Genomic DNA, 22,631 nt, shown 5'->3' on the forward strand with positions numbered 1-22,631 from the left:
AAGACAAGAAGATCTAGATGTCTGTGAAAGGAAAGAGATCTTCCAATATAAATATCTGTTCCCTCAAAACAAAGACGTGGCTACTAAAGAGAGTAACTTCCCCTCCAGCAAATTACGAAGACAGGTGGAGAAAGACCAGTCACTATCTGTCCTGAAGGACCTGCTGTTAAAAACAAAAAAAGATGAATATGGAGATGAGGAAAGAGTTCTAGGCTTATAATAAAGAAATAAAAAATGAAGTTAATCATATGAATGGGAAAATATCAGATGTGGAAACAGGATTAATCAAGCAGTTGGACAGCATTACTAATCTAAATGAAAGAATTCAAATAATTGAGGGGAAAAAAGAAAAGAAAAAAAAACAATTAAAAATGGAGGACATGGAAAATACAGAACACAGGAACATAGCAAGGATTAAGAGTATTCCAGAGGAGACTGAAGGGAGAAATCTACTGGTCACACTGGATGCTACTTTCCATGACATATTAAAATCGGCAAATAAAGTATTATATATTGCAGGGGAATGAGATTCCTGATTTGTGGAAAGACAACAATTGCGGCAATTCCTAAAGACGGAAGAGATCTTAACAATTGTGCATCATAACACCTATTTATTTATTTAATGTTGATGCTAAAATTTATGCAAAGGTGTTAGCAAACAGATAATGGGTATGTCTGCAGCTGGCCCGGGTGAGCTGATTTGGGCTCATGGAGCTTTAGCCCTGAAGCCAAGACTGCTATGTAGACTTTTTTCTTGGGGGGGGGGGGGGGTGGAAAGGAGTCCCAGAGCTTGGGCTCCTCCCAAGCCCGAACATCTACACAGCAATTTTATAGCCCCGCAGCCCAAGCCCTGAGAGCCCAAGACAGCTGACCCAGGCCAGCCATGGGTGTTTAATTGCTGTGCAGTCATACCCTGAGTGTCATCTTGCCCAAATATGTTCCCCTGGACCAGTCGGGATTTGCCAATACAGAGAAGGACCGGGATATCACACAGGAAGATCTCAATGACCTTGTAAACTGGAATAATAGTAATAGGATGAAATTTAATAGTGAAAAGTGCAAGGTCATGCATTTAGGGATTAATAACAAGAATTTCTGTTATAAACTGGGGACACATTACCTGGAAGTAACAGAGGAGGAGAAGGACCTCCGAGTAGTGGTTGATCATAGGATGTCTATGAGCCACCAATGTGATGTGGCCGTGAAAAAAGCTAACGTGGTCTTGGGATGCATCAGACGAGGTATTTCCAGTAGAGATAAGGTGTTAGTACCGTTATACAAGGCAGTGGTGAGACCTCATCTGGAATACTGCGTGCAGTTCTGGTCTCCCAGGTTGAAGAAGGATGAATTCAAACTGGAACAGGTACAGAGAAGGGAACTAGGATGATCCGAGGAATGGAAAACCTGTCCTATGAAGGGAGACTCCAAGAGCTTGGCTTGTTTAGCCTAACTAAAAGAAGTCTGAGAGGAGATATGATTACTATCTATAAATATATCAGAGGGATAAATACCACGGAGGGAGAAGAATTATTTAAGCTCAGTACAGTGTGGACACAAGAACAAATGGATATAAACTGGCAGTCAGGAAGTTTAGACTTGAAATTAGACGAAGGTTTCTAACCATTAGAGGACTGAAGTTCTGGAACAGCCTTTCAAGGGAAGCAGTGGGGGCAAAAGACATATCTGGCTTCAAGACAAAGCTTGATAAGTTTATGGAGGAGATGATACGATGGGATAGCCTAATTTTGGCAATTAATTGATCTTCGACTACTAATGGTAGATATGCCCAATGGCCTGTGATGGGATGGGATCCAAGTTACTACAGAGAATTCTTTCTTGGGTGTCTGGCTGTTGAGTCCTGCCCACATGCTCAGGGTTTAGCTGATCGTCGTATCTGGGGTCAGGAAGGAATTTTCCCCCAGGGCAGATTGGCAGAGACCCTAGGGTTTTTCGCCTTCCTCTGCAGTGTGGGGCATGGGTCACTTGCTGGAGGATTCTCTGCACCTTTATGTCTTTAAACCACGATTTGAGGACTTCAATAACTCAGACATAAGTTAGGGGTTTGTTACAGGAGTTGGTGGGTGAGATTCCGTGGCCTGCGTTGTGCAGGAGGTCAGCCTAGATGATCATAATGGTCCCTTCTGACCTTAAAGTCTATGATTCTATGTTGTTCAAAGGAATATCTGATATCAGAACTCTGAATTGAACTATAATGTTAATTCTAGCCATACTTCCCGTGTGCTACTTTCTTTGGATGTTGAGAAAGCCTTCGACTGTCTGGAACATGAGCACCTCAGAGAGATTTTGGAAATCAGTGTTATAGGGGCATGCCGGCACTATATACTCATCCTCAAGCATCTGCTTTGGTTAATGGTCATCAATCGCCTCCTTTTAATTTGTTAAGGGGTATAGCCAGGGTTGCCTGTTATTCCCCCTGTTGTTTGCTTTGGCAATGAAGCCATTTGCAATAAAGCAGGGGTCTCCAAGTCCCGGACCACGGGCCACCTGAGGCCCAAGAACCTCCCCACTGTAGCCCACGGAGGAGAGACGCATACAGCCATGACGCCAGCAATGTCTGCTGCAGGTACCGCCCCCTGCAGCTCCCATTGGCTAGGGGACAGGGACAGAGACACCATCACTAGTTGCCGGGCAGAGTCAGCCATGGAGGCAGCATCACTTTTTTCCACAACGAATATAAACAAGTCAAAATACCAAACACAACTATCTGATGCACACCTTGCTGCAATCCTGAAGGTTTCAACAGGATTTGCTGCAATCCTGAAGGTATGACAGTTTTATTATTTCGAAGAAATTTGAAATTAAACATACAATATAAATGTTTTCTTTTCTGAACACCATCTTCAGTGACCCACTGGGATTACTGGCCCACTGGGAGGATTTGAGGACTGGCATTGGCCCTAAGGTAAACTGAGTTTGAGACCCCTGCAATAAAGGTAAGAAGTAGCCCCTGGGTAAAGGGCATCAAAATGTCTTCTGGATTAGAACACAAAATAGCTTTGCATGTGGACAATGTCTTGTTATATTTGCAGGAGTCAGAAGCCTTATTAAAAGTTATATAACAATTGACTCTGGACCTTAGGCAGGTGTCAGGCTTCAAAATAACAATAAATCTGAAATTTTAGGAATTAATATTCCCAAAAGCTCAAAACAAACTGTGGTGAGCTACATAAATTTAAATGGGTAAAGGAATCTTTAAAATGTGTAGGTGTAAATATTGTGGAGAAACATAAAAATCTCTTTAAGGGAAATTACCCTCCAGTGTGGAATAATATAATAAAACAGTTGGAGGAATGGAACAAACACAACATTTCTTGGCTACTCAGGGTAGCCTCAATAAAAATGAATGTCCTTTCAAAGTTGTTGTTTTTGTTTCAGTGCATCCCTGTAGGTATACCTGACATGACATTAGAAACATGGCAGGATATTCTATTAAAATTCACAAGGAAGCATAAAAGACTCAGGGCGATTTCAAAAAGTGGGATGGACTAGCTTCCTTAATTTGGCATGTTATTGTTATATATCACAGTTAAAAGATGTGATAAACTAGATTAACAATAAACATCCAAACAGTGCATAAAACTAACAATAATGGAGCCCAAATACAGCTATTCATAGTAGTTGCTGAGTTAGAAAGAAATTTAGATCACCAAAAATAAAAAGTCACCCATTCATCCAGACCACCTTAGCGGTTTTGGACAAATTTTCTAAATTCTTGTTGCCAAAGCTCTCTCAGCTATTTCCATTATCAATCAGGAATTTATTCCAAAGAAATATCGAAGTGTCTCTTAACTGTGTAGAAGAGCTGAGATTACTGAATTCAGACATTTATTCCTAAATCCTGATTTGAAATCATATCAACAGTATGTAATAATGAAAATAATATAAAGATCCCATATTTTCAGTATTTACAAGTCAAACATTGTATTGTTAAATCTGGATACAAGGCAGCTCTAACTAGAGCTCCTCAACAAGAGTTGAGGAGCTGACCCAGGAGGAAGCTGGAAGAAAAGGTTTAATTTCTAAGATATATACAATTTTGATGGAAAAAGATGTTGATAAGAAAACAACCCAGATAAAAAGATAGAAGAAGGATTTGGACAAAGAAATCAATCTGGATGTATACATGGGAAAGGTGATATGCATCTTTAACTTGGGTAGCTCATAAAGAAAATTTGTATAAATTATTGTATAGATGGCATTTGACTCCAGTTAAGATCCATCTACTTGGGAGATGCTATTAGAGGGGTTTTCTGTGAGTGGGGCTGTTTTGGGAAAGTGGAACATACTTGCACATATAGTGGTTGTGGTCTAACAATTATATGAGTTTGGGAGGAAATTAAAGAGATTCATCTGATGTCAAAATTCCAACTTCCTGGAGATCCCCTGACGTGCTTACTGAATGCTTCTGTAAAGGATCTGCATTTTAAACAAAGGGCAAATTATTTATTTTCTATTGTTAGCAGCTAGACTCTTTATTGAGCACTACTGGAAAAATATGACCCCTTCATAGAATCATAGAATATCAGGGTTGGAAGGGACCCCTGAAGGTCATCTAGTCCAACCCCCTGCTTGAAGCAGGACCAATTCCCAGTTAAATCATCCCAGCCAGGGCTTTGTCAAGCCTGACCTTAAAAACCTCTAAGGAAGGAGATTCTACCACCTCCCTAGGTAATGCATTCCAGTGTTTCACCACCCTCTTAGTGAAAAAGTTTTTCCTAATATCCAATCTAAACCTCCCCCACTGCAACTTGACACCAAGTATGTACAAAAGAGAAGTGCCAAAAAGAGGACAGGTATTTAGAAATTTGGTAATCTTTTCTAGTGTACTCAGAGGAGGAGGGCTTCCAAGCTAGCAAGCCAAAATGCCAGGTTCTTTGAATATTAACCTGATCCTGAACAAGTAATGTACAGTGTAGTATGTTAACGTTTGATTGTAACCTGCTATAATCTAAAGTTTAATATATGTGTGTGTCTGTCTGTCTGTACAGAGAAAGAAGGAGAGAGGTCATGTGATGTAGACCCACATTGTACTTACAGGCTGTTTTACAAAGGGTCCCTGTCAGAGGAAGATCTTCACAACTGATTTTTTTCCATCCCCCGGACTTAGTGTACATAGAAGCACATGTGTTCAGGAGCTCCTCATTGCTCTCCTCTTCAATCCAATTGGTAAATTTCATTTCCGACTTGTCAAACCATTTAAAAGCATTATCTGTGATTGAAGGAATTATACATTATGTCATTCATGGAAAAACAGTTTTTCACACTGACAAATCAAACAAAATAATTGAATTTAAAAGAAAACTAAACATTTTGAAGCTATTTCTTGGTACTTTGTACAGGCTGCATCCTGGCAACATGCTTCAAATCCAGTGCAGTGAGAGATGCAGTTCGTGTCCAACATATGCTCTCAAGAGCTTCTTGGAGAAGAGAAATTCTGCCACCATACAACAGGCTGACATTTGGGCCAGATCCCCATGCTTCAGGGCACTGGTTACTGCTCCTTTCTCATAAAGGATATACTCATTGCTCTTGGACGTATCATATGTGGTTGCCAGTTTGGGATCAAACATCTCTTTTTCCTAGAGACCATTCCTTTTGTGTTCATGATGCATATTCAGTCATGTTAGCCATGTGGCTGGGCTTCCATCCTTTTGCATACCAAAGCAGGCTTATAATTCCTACACAAATTGCTTACACTGCTGCTTACATATTAGCTTTGATGCTTTTCTGGTCTTCCCCTTTGTGAGCATGGGAAGGATTTTATGTCAGGACCAGGAGCTCTTTAATATACACTATTCTCCAGATCACAAGCTCAGTCTTTAGCCTGTCCTCAGCCTGCTGGTAACTCGCAAAACTCCTAAAACCAGTAGAATGATCCTTTAGGACTAGGGACATCAGAATGATCATTAATCTAGATAAACTAATAATGTCAAACTCTCCTTGACGTAGGAAATGGACTTGATAATCCACACCATGAACCCTGTAGAATTTATTGTGAACAGAAGTCACACACCTGTGTCCCGGCCAAGAGAGAGTTTTGAGGTTTGTAGCATCTTCATGGAAGCTTCCACCAAAGAAAATAAGCGCAGCAAAGGAGGAGATAAAAAGAATCTTGGAAAAAAAATGAGGATTTTCCCTGCAGGGACACAGTGAGGATCCTGGTATTAGGGAGTCCAGAGGAGGAAGGTTGGTCTCACAGTTAAGGTGCCAAACCTTGGCTCAGGCACCTGGGTTACAGTGCCTGCCAGACTTAATGTGCGACATTGGACAAGTCACTTTCTCTCTCTCTCATTCAATTTCCCATCTGTGTAACGGGAATAATAAATCCAGCACCATTGTTACTTCTGAACTGCGCTTTAAACTAGCATGTAATAACGAGCCTCAGATTCTGACATAAAACTGATTTTCTTAGATATGCAGAAGAAAAATAAATCAGGATTTTATTAAAGACATAGAGGCACGTTTTACATCCCTACTCTGCTCCCTTAATGAAAGGGACTTTGGGCTCTTAGGGTACAGTGCTTGGGACCCAAGAGAGAGGGATTCAAATGATGATAATCTGTAATTTAATAAATATTAGTCATCCCTCAGCAAGCAGTTCAAAGCCACATCCAGAAAGAGGCACATCATAAGGAGATGGCCACATATACAGGCTAGAACAGAACACAATTTATGTAATAGGAAAGCATATTACACAAAGTAGTAGGAAACTTAAAAAGAATTAACCTTATCTTTTGCTGTTGTTCTGGGGCAATGAAAGAAGTGTAGCATGCAATAACATTCCCCATGCTTAATAAAAGTCAAGATTTTTCCATGCTGATTAGGCCTCAACTGAAGTATGGTGTCCAGTTTTGGACACCACATTTCAGGAAAGATGAACAAAATCAACAAAAATGATTAAAGGTCTAGAAAACATGACGTATGAGGGAAGATTGAAAATATTGGGTTTGTTTAGTCTGGAGAAGAGAAGACTGAGAGGGGACATGATAACAGTTTTCAAGTACATAAAAGGTTGTTACAAGGAGGAAGGGAGAAAAATTGTTCTCCTTAACCTCTGAGGATAGGACAAGAAGCAAGGGGGTTAAATTGCAGCAAGGTCGGTTTAGGTTGGACATTAGGAAAAAATCCCTAATGGTTGGGTGGTTAAGCACTGGAATAAATTGCCTAGGGAGGTTGTGGAATCTCCATCATTGGAGATTTTTAAGAGTAGGTTAGACAAACACCTGTCAGGGATGGTCTAGATAATGCTTAGTCCTGCCGTGAGTGCAGGGGTCTGCACTAGATGATCTCTTGAGGTCCCTTCCAGTCCTACAGTTCTATGATTCAAGATCTCTAGCAAAATCATGTTCTCTTCTCTGGGCTAAATTCTGTTCTCAGATACGTAAAGTCAAAATAATCCATTAATTTCAGTGTTGTTACTCCAGATTTACATAGTGTTTCTGAAGTTAGTACGTATATACAAAGGGACAAATTTTATTTACAGTTTTTTTAGCTATTGATGTGAATGGAGAAAAGCAAGCAAGAGTGTTTCTATAACTACGCAAACATCACATAAAGATGCTTATAACCATCATCTGTGAAAATGGATATTGGGCTTGTCAAAGTTGTCAGATTGAGAGACCTGGAGATAATCCTGTATTTATCCTCCACATAGGTATAGCACAGACAGCAGCAATACAAGCTTCCATGTAGTCCTCTGCTGACATGTCTCAACCCAGATTTGGAGGGACCATCTAGGGCTGAGAGATGAGCTATGTGTCTATTCTCATTCAATCCCTGACAATGCCAACAATGGTTCTGATGAGCATGGCAATTGTTTTTTTGGATGTGGACACCTTTTCAATAAGAAAAGAACTGAGGCTGCTGTGTAATTTAATAATTCCACCACAAAGACATGCATTTTCTACAGTTAAGAGAGACAAAGTATTAAGATATCAACAAGGTAGTTCTCACTTACCATCTGTGTCAAAGAACATGCCCAACGAAATATAATCAGGGACTTGCCAGTGATTTTTTAATGTTTCCTGTATAAATGTATTCTCCTCTTTATTTTTTATACTAATAATGTCTGCTCCAGAAGCTGCATTTGAAAAAAAAAATGCCCCTATAAATCTAATTTTGAAAGCACGTTTCATGCAACAGAAGTGAAACAACTATAAATACTATATGAAAGGCATCTGAACATACTGATCCACCCAGTAACCAATCAATTGTGTACATACATTACCCAGCAGTGCAATGACAGACTGACAGGATATACAATACATTCACATAGTGTCATACAAATGCCATTTAAGATGTTAGCAAACACACATGTACTTAGACATTTAAGTATGTAATCTGAAAAAAATCTAAACAATTTAGATAATTTAATTAGATCAAAGAGTTGATTTGTAATCTTTTTTTCCCTTGATGTGTCTCAGATTTTGTAGTCAATTTGACTATACTGACTACTAGTGGATCATTTAAAAGAAACACAAAATTTAAGCTCTTTTGTAACTTACAGTATCATCATATCATTTACATGCTGTTTGCAATACAGATCTCTTTAAAATATTACTCAGCTATGGGAAAGATCTTCACATACACATAAGTAAGCCCAAACCTTTTTGTTTAATACATAAGCACTACTCTGAAATAGCTAAAAGTTGAAACAGCATTCTGCTTCAGAAATTCCTTGCCAGTGCTCAGCTGATTTTTCATAACCATTTTTCCACTGTAAAGTAAGACAATATAAAATAAAATTTAGAATAGTAAGTTGAATGTTAAAAAAATGTTGAATAGCTGATCATATTTAAGGCTACCAGTACGTCACGGAGGTTACGGATTCCGTGACTTTCCGTGACATTGGTGCCCTACAGAAGTCCAGCTGCTGCGGCAGCAGGAAACCCCCCAGATCTCTCAACCGCAGCAGTGGGGGCCCCCCCAGCTCCTAGCCCCATGGACAGGGGTGCCTTCCAGGCACTGGGCAGGAGTGGGGGGCGCAGCTCCCTGCTGCTGCATTCAGTGGGGCAGGGTGATGGACCTTCTTCCCTCCCCATTTTGTCAGGGATGCTTTTAGTAAGAGTTAGGGACGAGTCACGGCTTCTGTGAATTTTTGGTTATTGCCTGTGACCTATCCATGAGTTTTACTAAAAATATCCATGACAAAATTGTAACCTTAATCATGTTCCATTTGAAACCACTGGGAATTTTCCCATTCCCATTAGCAAGTATAGGACTGAACCAAAAATGGCAAAAAAACCAAAGTAATCTTCCATTTAAAACAAACAAACAGTAAACTGTGTCCCTACGGAATAAGTGATGTAATACGCAAGCTATTATGGACAGTCTCTTTAACCATATATTCCAGGTTACAACGGTGGAGATGTCAGTACAGTTTATATTTTTTTACTTTCACTGCCATTGAAAGAAAATGATGGTATTCCAGAGGAAGGAACTATTATTGGTCTGTGGCTTTAAGTCCTCGCCCTGTGGCAAGGAGAGGATGTGGACATGCACTGCTCTGGCAACAATATATGAGGCAGGCACAATGCTTCTGGGAATGCCGCAGAGGAAAGCCTACTGCTACACTATGTTACAGAGTAAAGCAAGAGCTTGGCTTAGCTGGCAGGGTAACGGTTTCTCTTTCCCTTCCCATCAGAGAATCGAACAACACCTGTGTCCTCATCAGACTCTGCTGTTCTTCCTGTTCCAAGAGCAGTACCATGAATTTGCCTAGCTGTGAATGGGGGCTGGGATGGGGTGGGGCGGGGGTCTAGGGAAGACTCCTTGCACCTCCTCTGCCATGGAGGGCTAAAAGAAGAATCTAGACTGAAATTTTAAGTCTACATCTATGATTTTTTACTGTGGGGGGAAAGCAGTAATGAAAAATGAGAGAATGACAGCCACTTCCAGACTTTACAGAGAACACTGAGGCAAGGACTCGGGTCCAGGGTTACCTGGTGAGATATCATATATGCTTAACACAGCAAAAATTGTGGTAATCTCTTGTTCTAACAAGGATATGGAAGCGTTTCCAGAGCATCTGACTGCCACTGCAGTCCCCGTTCTCAGATAAACACCAGTAAAACTTGAAGAACATTTGGAAGCTCATCCATCGAGGTGAAGTATTAAAAAAGCAGTTGCTCTACTACCATACTTTGACTACTGAGAAAGTCATGGGTGACAGTAAAAAATCTGTGAAGTCAGCTTAAATCACAAGGCTCGACAGCTATCCATCTAGATGACAGTACTATTCACCAGAAACACAGGATTGGCTGTATTGGATCAGATCAGACCAGTAACTAGTACTTGGTGCTTCAAAGAAAGACAAAAAATGCATTTAGCCAAATGTGCAATGCCTTTGCCACACAAGGGGGAAATTTCTTTCCTGGTCCACTTGTGTTCTCAAAATGATGTTTAATTACCTTTATTATTTTAGCGTGTTTAATAACAATAATGTCCTAAAATAATACAGTTATTCATTAAATGCAACCAGAGTACATATCTCTTAATAATGCATCAGAAATAAAAGAGACGGATTACAGTACCATTATCTTTACAGAGATTTCTGGCATCATCAATACTGTCCAATTCATCTAATGTGCCTTGAAGAAAAATATAGCAGCTACTTCCAAATGGAATCCAAGCAGAGGAAGGGCATTCTACACAGAGAAGAGCAAACATCATTATTCTAAACACTAAATAGTAGTATAGTGGTTGATATGAAGAAATTGTTTCAAATGGCAATGTAGATGAAAAGAAAAATAATGCAGTTTGTCTTTCTGGACTGTATGCATCTCTGCTGGAGCATGAAAACAATTAAATATTAAAAAACATCTGGAGTAAAAATAAATACAATATACTTAAGAATGTAATTTACCAGGTCAGACGAAGAACAAATACAGGACATGAGGATGTGTGATATAGCAGAGAAATCAGAGACACAAAAGATTCATTAGCTCACCAAACCCCCTCCTCTAGCCAGTATTCTGTTTTTTAGAGTTTATTCTCCATTAATTTGGCTAATTTAATTGTTAAGGTCTCCAGTAGAAGGAAGGCCTTCCACCATTCCCTTGGGATATTCTGGACATATCTCACTGATATCACTGCTAAGGGATGCCTTTTTGTTCTGTTTGTACATCAGCACAACGGGGTCCTGGTCCGTGATTAGGGCTCCCAGATGTTACAGTAATTCAAATAAACACTACCAGTTAGGAGACTGCCCTTATATTCAGTTTAATTTGTCCTTTGCTTTTTTCTAGGCATTTATAAAGAGCCCGTCACCATGATATTTATTTATCCCATTACTCTGAACTAGATAACTTTAGACCACTCTAAACATAAGTATATAACATAAGTATAAGTAAATGTTGTCATCTTGCTCACTCGTGTTTACATCCTTTGAATAATGGCTGGTAGCATCATATTTGCCCTTTACTCACCTGAACAAGTTATATGTATTCATTTACTTTCATCATAAGTCAATTCCTTCATCCTCTTAGCTATTTTTATTGCTTTTTCCTGAATTTCCTCCACTTTATCACCTTCTTTCAGGTACTGAGGTACCTAAAACTCAGAGTAATGTGGGAGTGATTTCATCAGTACCAAACAGAGAACGACTGTCACCTCCCAGCTCAGTGATTCCTCTGTCTATACAGCACAAAGTTGTAATGACTTGTTTTTTGGTCAACACTTTTGTTTTTGGACTACATGCTCTTTTACTACCTACTCTTGCCTTCTACCTCTCTTATGGCATTTCAGCTTACCAGTTATTTTCCATAAGAGAGCATGAAAAGAGAAATAAATTCAGTAAGAAAATATATAGTTGGGGACACACTATATAACTGCTACTTGAAGGCTCAATGTGCAGGAAGGAGAAAAGAAAAGACAGACTTGACAACTAACCAAAACAATATATTTTCATTCTGAAAGCAGTGTCTTCCTCTGGTCTGTGCTTCCACTCACTAGTGTTCCCAAACCCACCTCACTTAATCATGTCCTTTTAGAAGTTACAAAAAGATGTGTGACTCTAAAGAATCAAAACCAGCATTTCTCTTTATTACCTATTTTGGGGGTCAGTCTACCTAGCAACACAGACCACAAGGAACACATTACCTGAGCACTCTGCTCTCTGCATTGAATAGGGAATTCAATTCAAGGATTCATCCTCATATTCAAAGTCCTCTATTGGATTGGCCTTAGCTACCTAAGAGATCACTTATCCCTCCATGATAACGACCTCCCATGACAGGAACATTCCAATGAAACTGCTGACCAAAACGGTGAGGCTTGTGAAAGCAGAAGGTAGATTTTCAAAGGAGCTGGACCTAGAACATGGACCTTATTTCCACACATGGCAAACTGGTTGAAACTACAGTAACGAACAAAATTATCAGACACATAGATAAACACAATATGTTGGGGAAGAGTCGCATAACTTTTGTAAAGAGAAGTGATCCCTCACCAATCTATTAGAATTCTTTGACGGAGTTCACAAGCATGTGGACAAGGGTGATCCAGTGGATATAGCACACTTGGACTTTCAGAAAGTCTTTGACAAGGTCCCTCACCAACGGCTCTTAAGCAAACTAAGCAGTTATGGGGTAAGAGACAAGGTCCCTGTTTAATCAGTAACTGGTTAAAAGCTAGGAAACAAAGTAAACGGTCAGTTTTCACAATTGATAAATTAGTAAATAGCAGGGGTCCCCAAAGGACTTGTATTGGGACCTGTGCTGTTCAACATACTCATAAATTATCTGGGAAAGGGGGTGAACAGTGAGGTGGTAAAGTTTTCAGACAATACAAAATTACACACGATATTTAAGTCCAAAGTTGACTGAGAAGAGTTACAAAGCGATCTCACATAACTGGGTTACTCGGGGACATTTTGGTAGATTAAATTCAATACTGATAAGTGCAAAATAATGCACATTGGAAAAAATCATCTCAACATCTGCTCACTATGCAATGGCCGTCAAAAAAGCCAACAGTGTTAGGAATCATTAAGAAAGGAATAAATAATAAAACAGGAAATATCATAGTGGAACTATATATCCATGATATGCCCACACGTAGAATGCTGTGTGCAGTTCTGGTCACCCTATTTTAAGAAAGATTAGAATTTGAAACAGTACAGAGAAAGGCAACGAAAACCATTAGGTGTATGGAGCTGCTCCATACAAGAAGAGATTAAAAAGACTGGGACTGTTCAGATTAGAAAAGAGACGACAAAGGGGGGATATTATAGAGGTCCATAAAATCATGAATGATATGGAGACAGTGAACAGGAAAGTGCTATTTACCCCCTTCATATAACACAAGAACTAGGGGTCACCCAATGAAATTAATAAGCAACTGGTTTAAAACAAATATAAGGAAGTACTTCTTCACATAATGCAAAGTCAGCCTGTGGATACTGCCGTGGGATATTGTAAAGGGCAAAAGTGTAGTTGAAAAGGAACTAGATAAGTTTCTGGAAGACAGGTCCATCAATACCTATTAGCCAAGATGGTCAGGATGCAACCCCATGCTCTGGGTATCCCTAATCCTCAAACTGCAAGAAGGTGGGAGTGGATGACAGGAGATGGATCACTCAAAATTGCCCTGTTCTGTTCATTCCCTGTGAAGCATCTGGCACGGGCCACTGCAAGAGACAGACTACTGGGCTAGACAGACCTTTGGTCTAACCCAGTATGGCCATTCTTCTATTCTTATGTCATATGAATGACCACAGATCTCACCACTTTTCAAATGAAGAACCTGATCTAAAACACCACTGAAGTCCATGGGAGTCTTTCTATTTGCATTCAGCCTCATAGACTTTAAGGTCAGAAAGGACCATCATGATTATCTCCTGAACACTGCAGGTTACAGAACTTCACCCACCCACTCCTGTAATAGACCCCTGACCTCTCTGGCTGAGTTACTGAAGTTTTCAAATCATGTTTTAAAGACTTCAAGTTTCAGAGAAGCCACCATTTACAATAATTTAAATCTCCAAGTGACTCATGTCCTATGCTGCACAGGAAGGTGAAATATAAAAATATATCCTCGAAATATAAAAAGGGGCTATCATTTTAGCACACTGCATCACCCAGTCCTACAAATGCAGATCCAAGAGAGTTCATTCAATTTAATAAAAATCACTAGTGATGAGATGGGTAGCGTAATGAAACTCACGTGTAATATGGTAACACCCTGTTAAAGAGAGAGATGAGATTACTATATTCCTGTATAATCTCTAAACAAAAGCTCACTGTTGTAATTATTATTATTTTGTCTCTGATATTTACATGGCAAGGATCTGTAAGCTTGTTAAAACTTCCTAAATAAATCATTAAAAAAATACAAATGCAGATCTCTTACTTATTATTTGGTTATTACATTTTATTTATCCTGAAGTTCCAGGCTACTCTGATAAAACACAAAAGCTACAAGACATTGATAGCACATACCATTTAAATGACCAAAAACTAATACATTCATACATTAGAAGGAATTAACTCCACACCTTCCAGCACTGAAACATTCTGTGTAAGCATGATCAGATACTGCATTTTTACCTGATAAATGCAAAATATTTAAATTATATTGGAAACACCTAATTTTTTGTAATAGTAATTATAGTAATTATAAACTGATGACAGAAAACCCTAGTAGAAACAGTACTTTTCTACATAGCTTCCAATTAAAACTGTCAAAATCCAGTGGCTTTTAAGCAGCGTAGAGAATGTAAGAAAGCATCAGAAGAATGTAGGCAAAATTTTCTGGAGTGACAAGTGATTTTGAGAACCTCCATTTTTGGGTGCCTAATTTAAGACATGTTAAAGGGGCCCAATTTTAAATAGGCTGTGGAACCGGCCCTAAATGCAAAACTGATCTCTCCTCAATGTAGTTTATCTTCAGTAAGTTACACTCCCCACACCCACTACCTCTCACACACACACACAAATATAAACTAAAAGCAAGTTATTTCTCCTGTAGGCTGGAAAGGGATATTACACATTATTTATATTTTTAAATACTTGGGAGGTGCTCATATACTAATGATGAGGGCCTTACAAATAGATTAAAGTAAACAGTCTTCATCCTCAGAAGGACTGAATAATGCCACAAAACAAATGGATTTCTCTATGGCGTGAGCCAACGAAGGAAGAAATTATTTGAACTTTGACCTGAGTGTTCAGCCAGTGCCATGATACGTGAAAGGAGTGAGAACAAACCTTTTTAGAAGTGGTTATTTTAGATTTGATGTTTCCTTCTAGACCTTCCAGTATTCTTGCAACACCATTCTATACTATAGGTGGCTGCTGAAAATATTTTTTTGGGAGTGGAAGGGCGAGACTACCCTGCACTCACCACACAATGGCAGCTCCTGTCCCCTGGGGCTCAGCCTGGCTCCCAACTCTGGCCCGTTGGCTCTTCCTAGGCTGCTACATGCAGATACGGAGAAGTCCGCTCCAGTGCCACTTGATGCGCATACATTCAGGTGGGGCCCTCCCGCTGCAAAAACACCCCCCCCCCCCATTCCTTCCTGGCCCTACCAGGTACGGGGCTGCAGGATTTCTCCCTTCTCCAGGACTCCCCCACCCCCATCTCCTCAAGATTCTTCTTTCCCCCAGGACTCCTCTCCCCACCATCCCCACAAGATCCCTCCTTCCCTCAGGGCTCTCACCCTGTCCCAGTGAACCTCATCCCAACCCCCAGTGTGGGGATTCTACTCTCCGATCTGTGGAAGCCATATCTCCTCCTCTTGGGAATTCCCCAGATCTCCACTCAGACTGGTCTACCATAGCTCCTCTTCCCCCATATTCTGCACCAGATGTGGCTTCTGAGTCTCCCTGCCTGTTGGAGCCTCCACCAACTGTCACTTTGCGAACTTCAACCTTTCCGGGAAGCACCACTCATGAACCAGAAGCCAGCATCCCCGGCTGGGACTGAGAAATCTAGTTCCATTTGCCAGGAATCCAGTATGCAAGCAGGGCCCTCACCCCACAATGTCCTGCCCACTTCCTGGCCTTAGCACCACCAGATTCCAGGGCTTCACTTGTTGAGCTGGGCATGCATGCAGGCAGTGGGGTGGCTCACAAAATGATTAGGCCGAGATAAATTTTGGGACTGAACCTTCTCTAGCTACCCGCCACTTTGCTGTACACCTCCCACTTACATACTACCTTTAACCACTTCCATGTCATCAACTTCATTTGCTTCAAATGAACCAAAGAATAGCTGGATCACATTCCACCTGGGTTGAACAGGCACATACAACACTTTATGTGGGGTATGGGGGGGGGAATCTTTGTTTCTTTCTTTTCATTTACTGTTATCTTTTTAAACTTTCATCTAACTTTGAATTAAGCAAAAGGTTTCTAAAAATGCTACAGTTTAAAAAAAACAGCATTACTTCATTGTTTGTTTAGCAGGAGCCTCATAACTCAGCACATTTATAACTTGAAGTCATTTTAGATATATTTCCTTCTGCATCTTTTAAATAGAAGGTTTAAACATTTTTCATGTATCCACTCTTTAATTTAATGGCTTCTCAATATATCCCTGAGCAGAGAGCAAGTGAACATGCCACACACAGTGTGAGAGTTTTGAAAGCACCTAAACATCTTAGGAGCTCCAGCCTAATTGATTTTCACTCAGGTGCTTTTGAAAAAAAATCACACCCATCCCAAGTTAGCTTTTAACTATAACGGCAGAAAAGATTCTTGACTGCCAAAGCAGGGGAACATGGGGCCTAAACTAGCAGCATTAAGCACATCACTTTAGCTGCATAATGCAAAATTAAATTGGCACATTTGCTGAGCCACAGGAGAGGAAGTGGGGAACCCTTAGCCAACTGAATGAAAAAACATAAAAAAGCCACTCAAACTTCAGAGATGTATTGCAGGGGAAGTGCTGGTGAAAGACTCAGTAATTGGGTATGTCTGCACTGCAATCAGAGGTATGATTGATGCAGATGTAGACATTTGAACTAGCTGGCACAAGTACCAACAGCAATGAAGCTGCTTCAGTGCAAGCTGTATAAGCCTGCCTAAGATCTGGGCTATTTACCTGTGTGGCTAGCTAGCCTGTACTGCCTCAACTTCACGGCTATTGGTATTCCCATTAGCTAGATTAAAGCTAGTTTGAGTACATCTGCCTGTGCTGCAATCACACGGTCCAAATGCAGAGCAGACACACCCAGAGACCCTTTGGAATGGGGAGGTTCTCGGGAAGGAAAGAGATAGCAAAGGAAAGAAACGGGAAGACATGGTCAGCCTGTTTTCTCTAATCTCTTAAAACCATTTCTCATTGTAAAAACAATTTAAGTATTTACAACTCACTGTTGTCTTCTGGTTGAGATTGTTTGTCCTGCACTAACTTTTTTTTTTTTGCATACTATTAAATTATGCTGGTGATTACCATTATGGGACCATAAGACTGCAACCCCCTTCTGATAACAAAAATTGCTACATGACTCTAGGAGGGGGGACCGAAGCCTGAGCCTGCCTGAGCCCCACTGCCCTGGGAAGGGGGTGGGGGCAAAGCCTGAGCCCCATTGCCATGGGCAGAGGGCCTAAAGCTGAAGCCCAAGGGCTTCAGCCCTAGGTGGAGGGGCTCAGGCTTCAGCCTGGGGTGATGGGCCTTGGGCTTTGGTTTCTGTCCTGAGCGGTGGGGCTTGGGCTTTGGTCCCAGGCCCCAGCAAGTCCAATGCCAGTCCTGGTGACCCCATTAAAACAGGGTCGCGATCCACAGTTTGAGGACAGCAGGAATAGATAATCCTGGAGTTGGGCTTCTAAATTGCTCTGATGCTTTTGAAAAATCACAATTAAAGAATCTCAGGATTCAATGCACAGACCTTCTTAAGAAACCTACTTCTAAAGAAAGGGCCTAGTCCTCTGCAGTCCTTACTCAGATAAAATGCTGATTAACTTCTATGCAAATTTTACTTAAGGACCACAAGTTTGTGCCAATTCTAAAAATATTCTGAGGCATTCTCACCACTAGAGTCTCATTTAAAGTTCTAGTGTGCTTGTAACACATATTCACATTCTAAAGTGCTACAAATGATTTACGAGTGGGCTACGAGCTGAACCACAGACAGATTCTTCAGGACTAAATACTGGTTTAGTCTGAAGTTTTTAGTGCCAGTGTGTATACAGACTTGCTGAAATACTTCAATTATTATTCTCACTTCCTCTCCTCTCGCCTTTTACCAAAGTCAGAGCAGATATGGGAGAAGGACTTTTCCACATTATAAGATCTGATTGTGTTTGAACACAATTCTGAAGAATCACGTTACTGATACAATGCTGGCCAGCATAGACAAAGGCAAATCACATTCACTGTGGTGTCTGCTAAAGAAATTAGACTCTGTTGTGACCAGCATGCAGTCATAAGGCCATATCTACACTCGCGAGATTGCAGCGGCACTGCCAATATAGCTGTGCCGCTCTAAGATCGCTCGTGTCGCTGCTCTAGGTCGACGGGAGAGAGCTCTCCCAAAAGTGAATGCGATGAGAAGAGGCAGGATGCAATGCTGAGGCTAATGGGGGAGCAAACGGACATGCTCAGACATCTGGTGGAGCTGCAGGAAAGCCAAGAGCACAGACCGCCGCTGCATCCACTGTACAACTGTTGCCTGTCCTCCTCCCCAAGTTCCATATCCTCCTCACCCAGACACCCCAGAACACCGGGGGGAGGGCTCTGGGCACCCAGCCTCTCCACTCCAGAGGATGGCCCAAGCAACAGAAGGCTGGCATTCAAACAGCTTTGATTTGTAGTGTGGCTACAATAAGCAATGTGCCCTTGTCCGTCCTTCCTTCTTTCTCCACCCCACCCTACCTACCTTATCAGTTATCTCCCTTTTCTTTTATTTAATAAAGAAAGAATGCATGGTTTCAAAACAATAGTGACTTTATTTCCTTTTCCATCTGTAATCGAAGGGGGGAGGGTGGTTGGCTTACAGGGAATTAAAATCAACAAAGGGGGCGGGTTTGCATCAAGGAGAAACACACACAACTGTCACACCGTAGCATGGCCAGTCATGAAACTGGTTTTCAAAGCCTCTCTGATGAGCAGCACGCCTACATCTGCTCTTCTAATTGCCCTAGTGTCTGGCTGTTCAAATTTGGCAGCAAGGAAATTTGCCTCAACCTCCCTCCCTGCCATAAATGTCTCCCCCTTACTCTCACAGATATTATGGAGCACGCAGCAAGCAGAAATAACAGTGGGAATATTGGTTGTGCTGAGGTCTAACTTAGTCAGCAAACAGTGCCAGCGAGCTTTTAAACGTCCAAAGGCACATCCTACCACCATTCTGCACTTGCTCAGCCTATAGTTGAACTGCTCCTTACTACTGTCCAGGCTGCCCGTGTATCGCTTCATGAGCCATGGGAGCAAGGGGTAGGCTGGGTCTCCAAGGATAACTATAGGCATTTCAACATCCCCAACAGTAATTTTCTGGTCTGGGAAGTAAGTCCCTTCCTGCAGCTGCTCAACAGCCCAGAGTTCCTAAAGATGTGAGCGTCATGTACCTGTCCTGGCCATCCCATGTTGATCTCGGTGAAATGTCCCTTGTGATCCACCAGTGCTTGCAGCACCATTGAGAAGTACCCCTTGCGATTTATGTACTGGTTGGCAAGGTGGTCCGGTGCCAAAGTGGGGATATGTGTGTTCCGTCTATCGCCCCACCACAGTTAGAGAAACCCATTGCAGCAAAGCCATCCCCTATGACCTGCACATTTCCCAGAGTCACTACCCTTGATAGCAGAACATCAGTAATTGCATTGGCTACTTGAATCACTGCAGTCCCCACAGTAGATTTGCCCACTCCAAATTGATTCCTGACTGACCAGTAGCAGTCAGGCATTGCAAGCTTCCACAGGGCTATCGCCACTTGCTTCTCAACTGTCAGGGCAGCTCTCATCTCGGTATTCCTGCGCTTCAAGGAGGGGGAAAGCAACTCACAGAGTTCCAGGAAAGTGGCCTTATGCATGCAAAAGTTTCTCAGCCACTGGGAATCATCCCATACCTGCAAGACTATGGGTCCCACCAGTATATGCTTGTTTGCTGGGCCCAGAATCGGTGTTCCACTGTATCAACCAGCCTCTCTGCTGCTATGATGTCCCAACTGCCACATCCCGTGCTTTCAGGAACGTCTGTGTCCATGTCCTCCTCACAATCGTCCTCGTGCTGCCATCTCTTAGCCAGGTTCTGCACATACTGCAGTATAATGCGTGAGGTGTTTACAATGCTTGCAACAGCAGTGGTGAGCTGAGCGGGCTCCATGCTTGCCATGCTATGGCGTCTGCACGGGTAACCCAGGAAAAAAGGCATGAAATGATTGTCTGCAGTTGCTTTCACAGAGGAAGGGAGGGGAAACTGACATCATGTACCCAAAACCACTTGTGACAATGTTTTTGCCCCCTCAGGCATTGGGAGCTGAACCCTGAATTCCAGCAGAGACTGCGGGAACTGTGGGATAGCTTCCCACAGTGCACCACTCCGTGAGTTGATGCTAGCCACGGTAGTGAGGACACACTCAGCCGACTTAATGCGCTTCGTGGGGACATACACAATTGACTGTACAAAATCAATTTGTAAAAATCAACTTCTATAAAATCGACCTAATTTGGTAGTGTAGACATACCCTTAAAAAAGCAAACCATCTCAGCAGTTTCTTTTACTTTTACACAGCCAGGAACAGAAACAATTCCTGTGCTTTGCACTGATCAATACACAATATCTCGAAAAGAGGCATCTGATCAATCACAATATCTCAAAAAGATTCTCAGCTCTGGAGTGAATTCCTCACAGAACTGCTTGTTCTTCCGCTAAACCACAGAAACTCTAGATGGGGAAGTGAGTACATTTTTCTCTCCAAACTTGTCTTGGGACATTTTGCAAAACTTCCTACTAATACTAAAATCAGTTAAATTTTACTGGTGGTAGCAAAATTGAGAGTCCTAATGTATAGGGGCTGCCAGCTGCCACCAACATTTTAAGTACTGTGTCAATTAGACCTACAATCATTCTCTAGTTTAGGCCAAGCTCAGGTGTGTTTATAAGACAAATCAAAATTACATTTCCAGTTGGGCAAGTCTTTCATAGGCTTGCTAATGGCCAAGAGTTTTAAGGTGCATCTGTTTGCTTTGAAATACATGATCCATGCATATGTGGCATTTACACAGTTAATACAATTAATACAATTTGAATTAATTCTAGTAGGAATTATGTGTATTACAGTAATGCCCAGAGGCCTCAGTCAGGATCAGGGCCACCTTGTGCTAGGATATGTACAAGCAGCACATTAACAATATGCTTCCCATCCCTGATCAGATTAAAAATCTAAGATGACAAGTGACATACAGAAGGAAGAGGAAAATATTGGTTTCTAATATTAGAAACCTTTCATATACTTTTGTTTTAAATAAAAACACCTTATTATACCCATCTATACCTCACTCTATCTTTTCTTACAGGCTATGGGGCAGTAATGTATAAGTGAGATGATTTTTACTCACATTTAAAAAAAAGTATATATGAACTATATATTGTACAGGGAGGAAGCATGGTCTGGTGGTTAAGGCATAGGTGTACAGGGATCTGGGTTTTACTCATTTCTGCCACAGACTTCCTCTGCAATTCCATTCGCACTTAGAATATTGGCAATTTGTTTTACAGTAACAGCTAGCAATGGGGATCAACCACTAGTGTGGATGTGACTCCAGCACACAAGTTTTCATGCAAGGTGATAAAAACATCCAAAACCTAGCTAATCAAACAGTTTAGCCCAGGTACACCTGCACCATTCCTGGCTATTGCAAAAATACAGGTACCAATTTTTCTAATATATATGCTTCCTTTATGCCTCAATTTCATAATCCATTAAAGAAGGATTGTGAGGTTAACCTCACTAATATCTGAAAAGTACTTGAGGATTCTCATATACACCTGACTTTTGAAAATATTTGATGGGTTATGAGTATCTATGTGCATTCCCCAACAAGCAAACATGGGAGAGCAGACCTCTATTTTCACAAGAAATGTGAATACAAAGGGATTTCAATTATAAAAGAAGACCCCAACACTTTGCAGTAATTGTTTGTTTCATTTCTTATCATTAACACACTATTTTTAACAGGAAGGAGCCTTAGAAAAAATAATTATTCTACTGGTGCTAAAAAGTAGATAACACCAATAACCAGTGCTGTTTAGATTATAAATACTTTAGATGCTTCTCTGTATCACAAGTACATACCCAGGGGTGCTTCAGATACAGACTGTAGTACCATGTAACCACAGTAAAACCTCAATCAATACAAAATAAATGTATTATAAATCAGTAAAAAAAAAAAGTTAGTTTCCAGTTAGGACCTTCATGTGGTTGGTGGCCACTTCTGTTGATTAAATTATTTTTATAATAAAGAATAAAAGTGGATTAATCACATTTTACAAGTTCTGCAGCATTTGAAAGTCAATTCTTCCATTGGTAGAAATGTATATTTTCCTAATGCTTTGTCAAGTTCAGTTTTAAATGAACTGCCCCATTTCTCATGGGAGACTTCCCCATCCTTCTAGAGCTCATTATTGAAATTCCCCCCCCTAATATTTAGCTCACATTTCTCCTTGTTTAA

General features: G+C 41.0%; 1 protein-coding gene across 2 annotated transcripts in view; it reads right to left on the minus strand.

Annotated features, from left to right (window-relative positions):
* CD302 (CD302 molecule) overlaps positions 1 to 22,631 on the minus strand; it is a 37,581-nt gene that overhangs the window by 9,656 nt on the left and 5,294 nt on the right. For both annotated transcript variants that reach the window (XM_084644110.1, XM_084644109.1), the window contains exons 2-4: positions 10,554 to 10,667; positions 7,979 to 8,101; positions 5,057 to 5,230 (exon numbers count right to left, since the gene is read on the minus strand). In XM_084644110.1, the coding sequence (XP_084500236.1) occupies positions 5,057 to 5,230; positions 7,979 to 8,101; positions 10,554 to 10,667 (411 nt within the window). The remainder of the gene's footprint in view (positions 1 to 5,056; positions 5,231 to 7,978; positions 8,102 to 10,553; positions 10,668 to 22,631) is intronic.

This window comes from Lepidochelys olivacea (assembly GCF_965140295.1).
Source record: "Lepidochelys olivacea isolate rLepOli2 genome assembly, chromosome: 11".
Taxonomy (NCBI): Eukaryota; Metazoa; Chordata; order Testudines; family Cheloniidae; genus Lepidochelys; species Lepidochelys olivacea.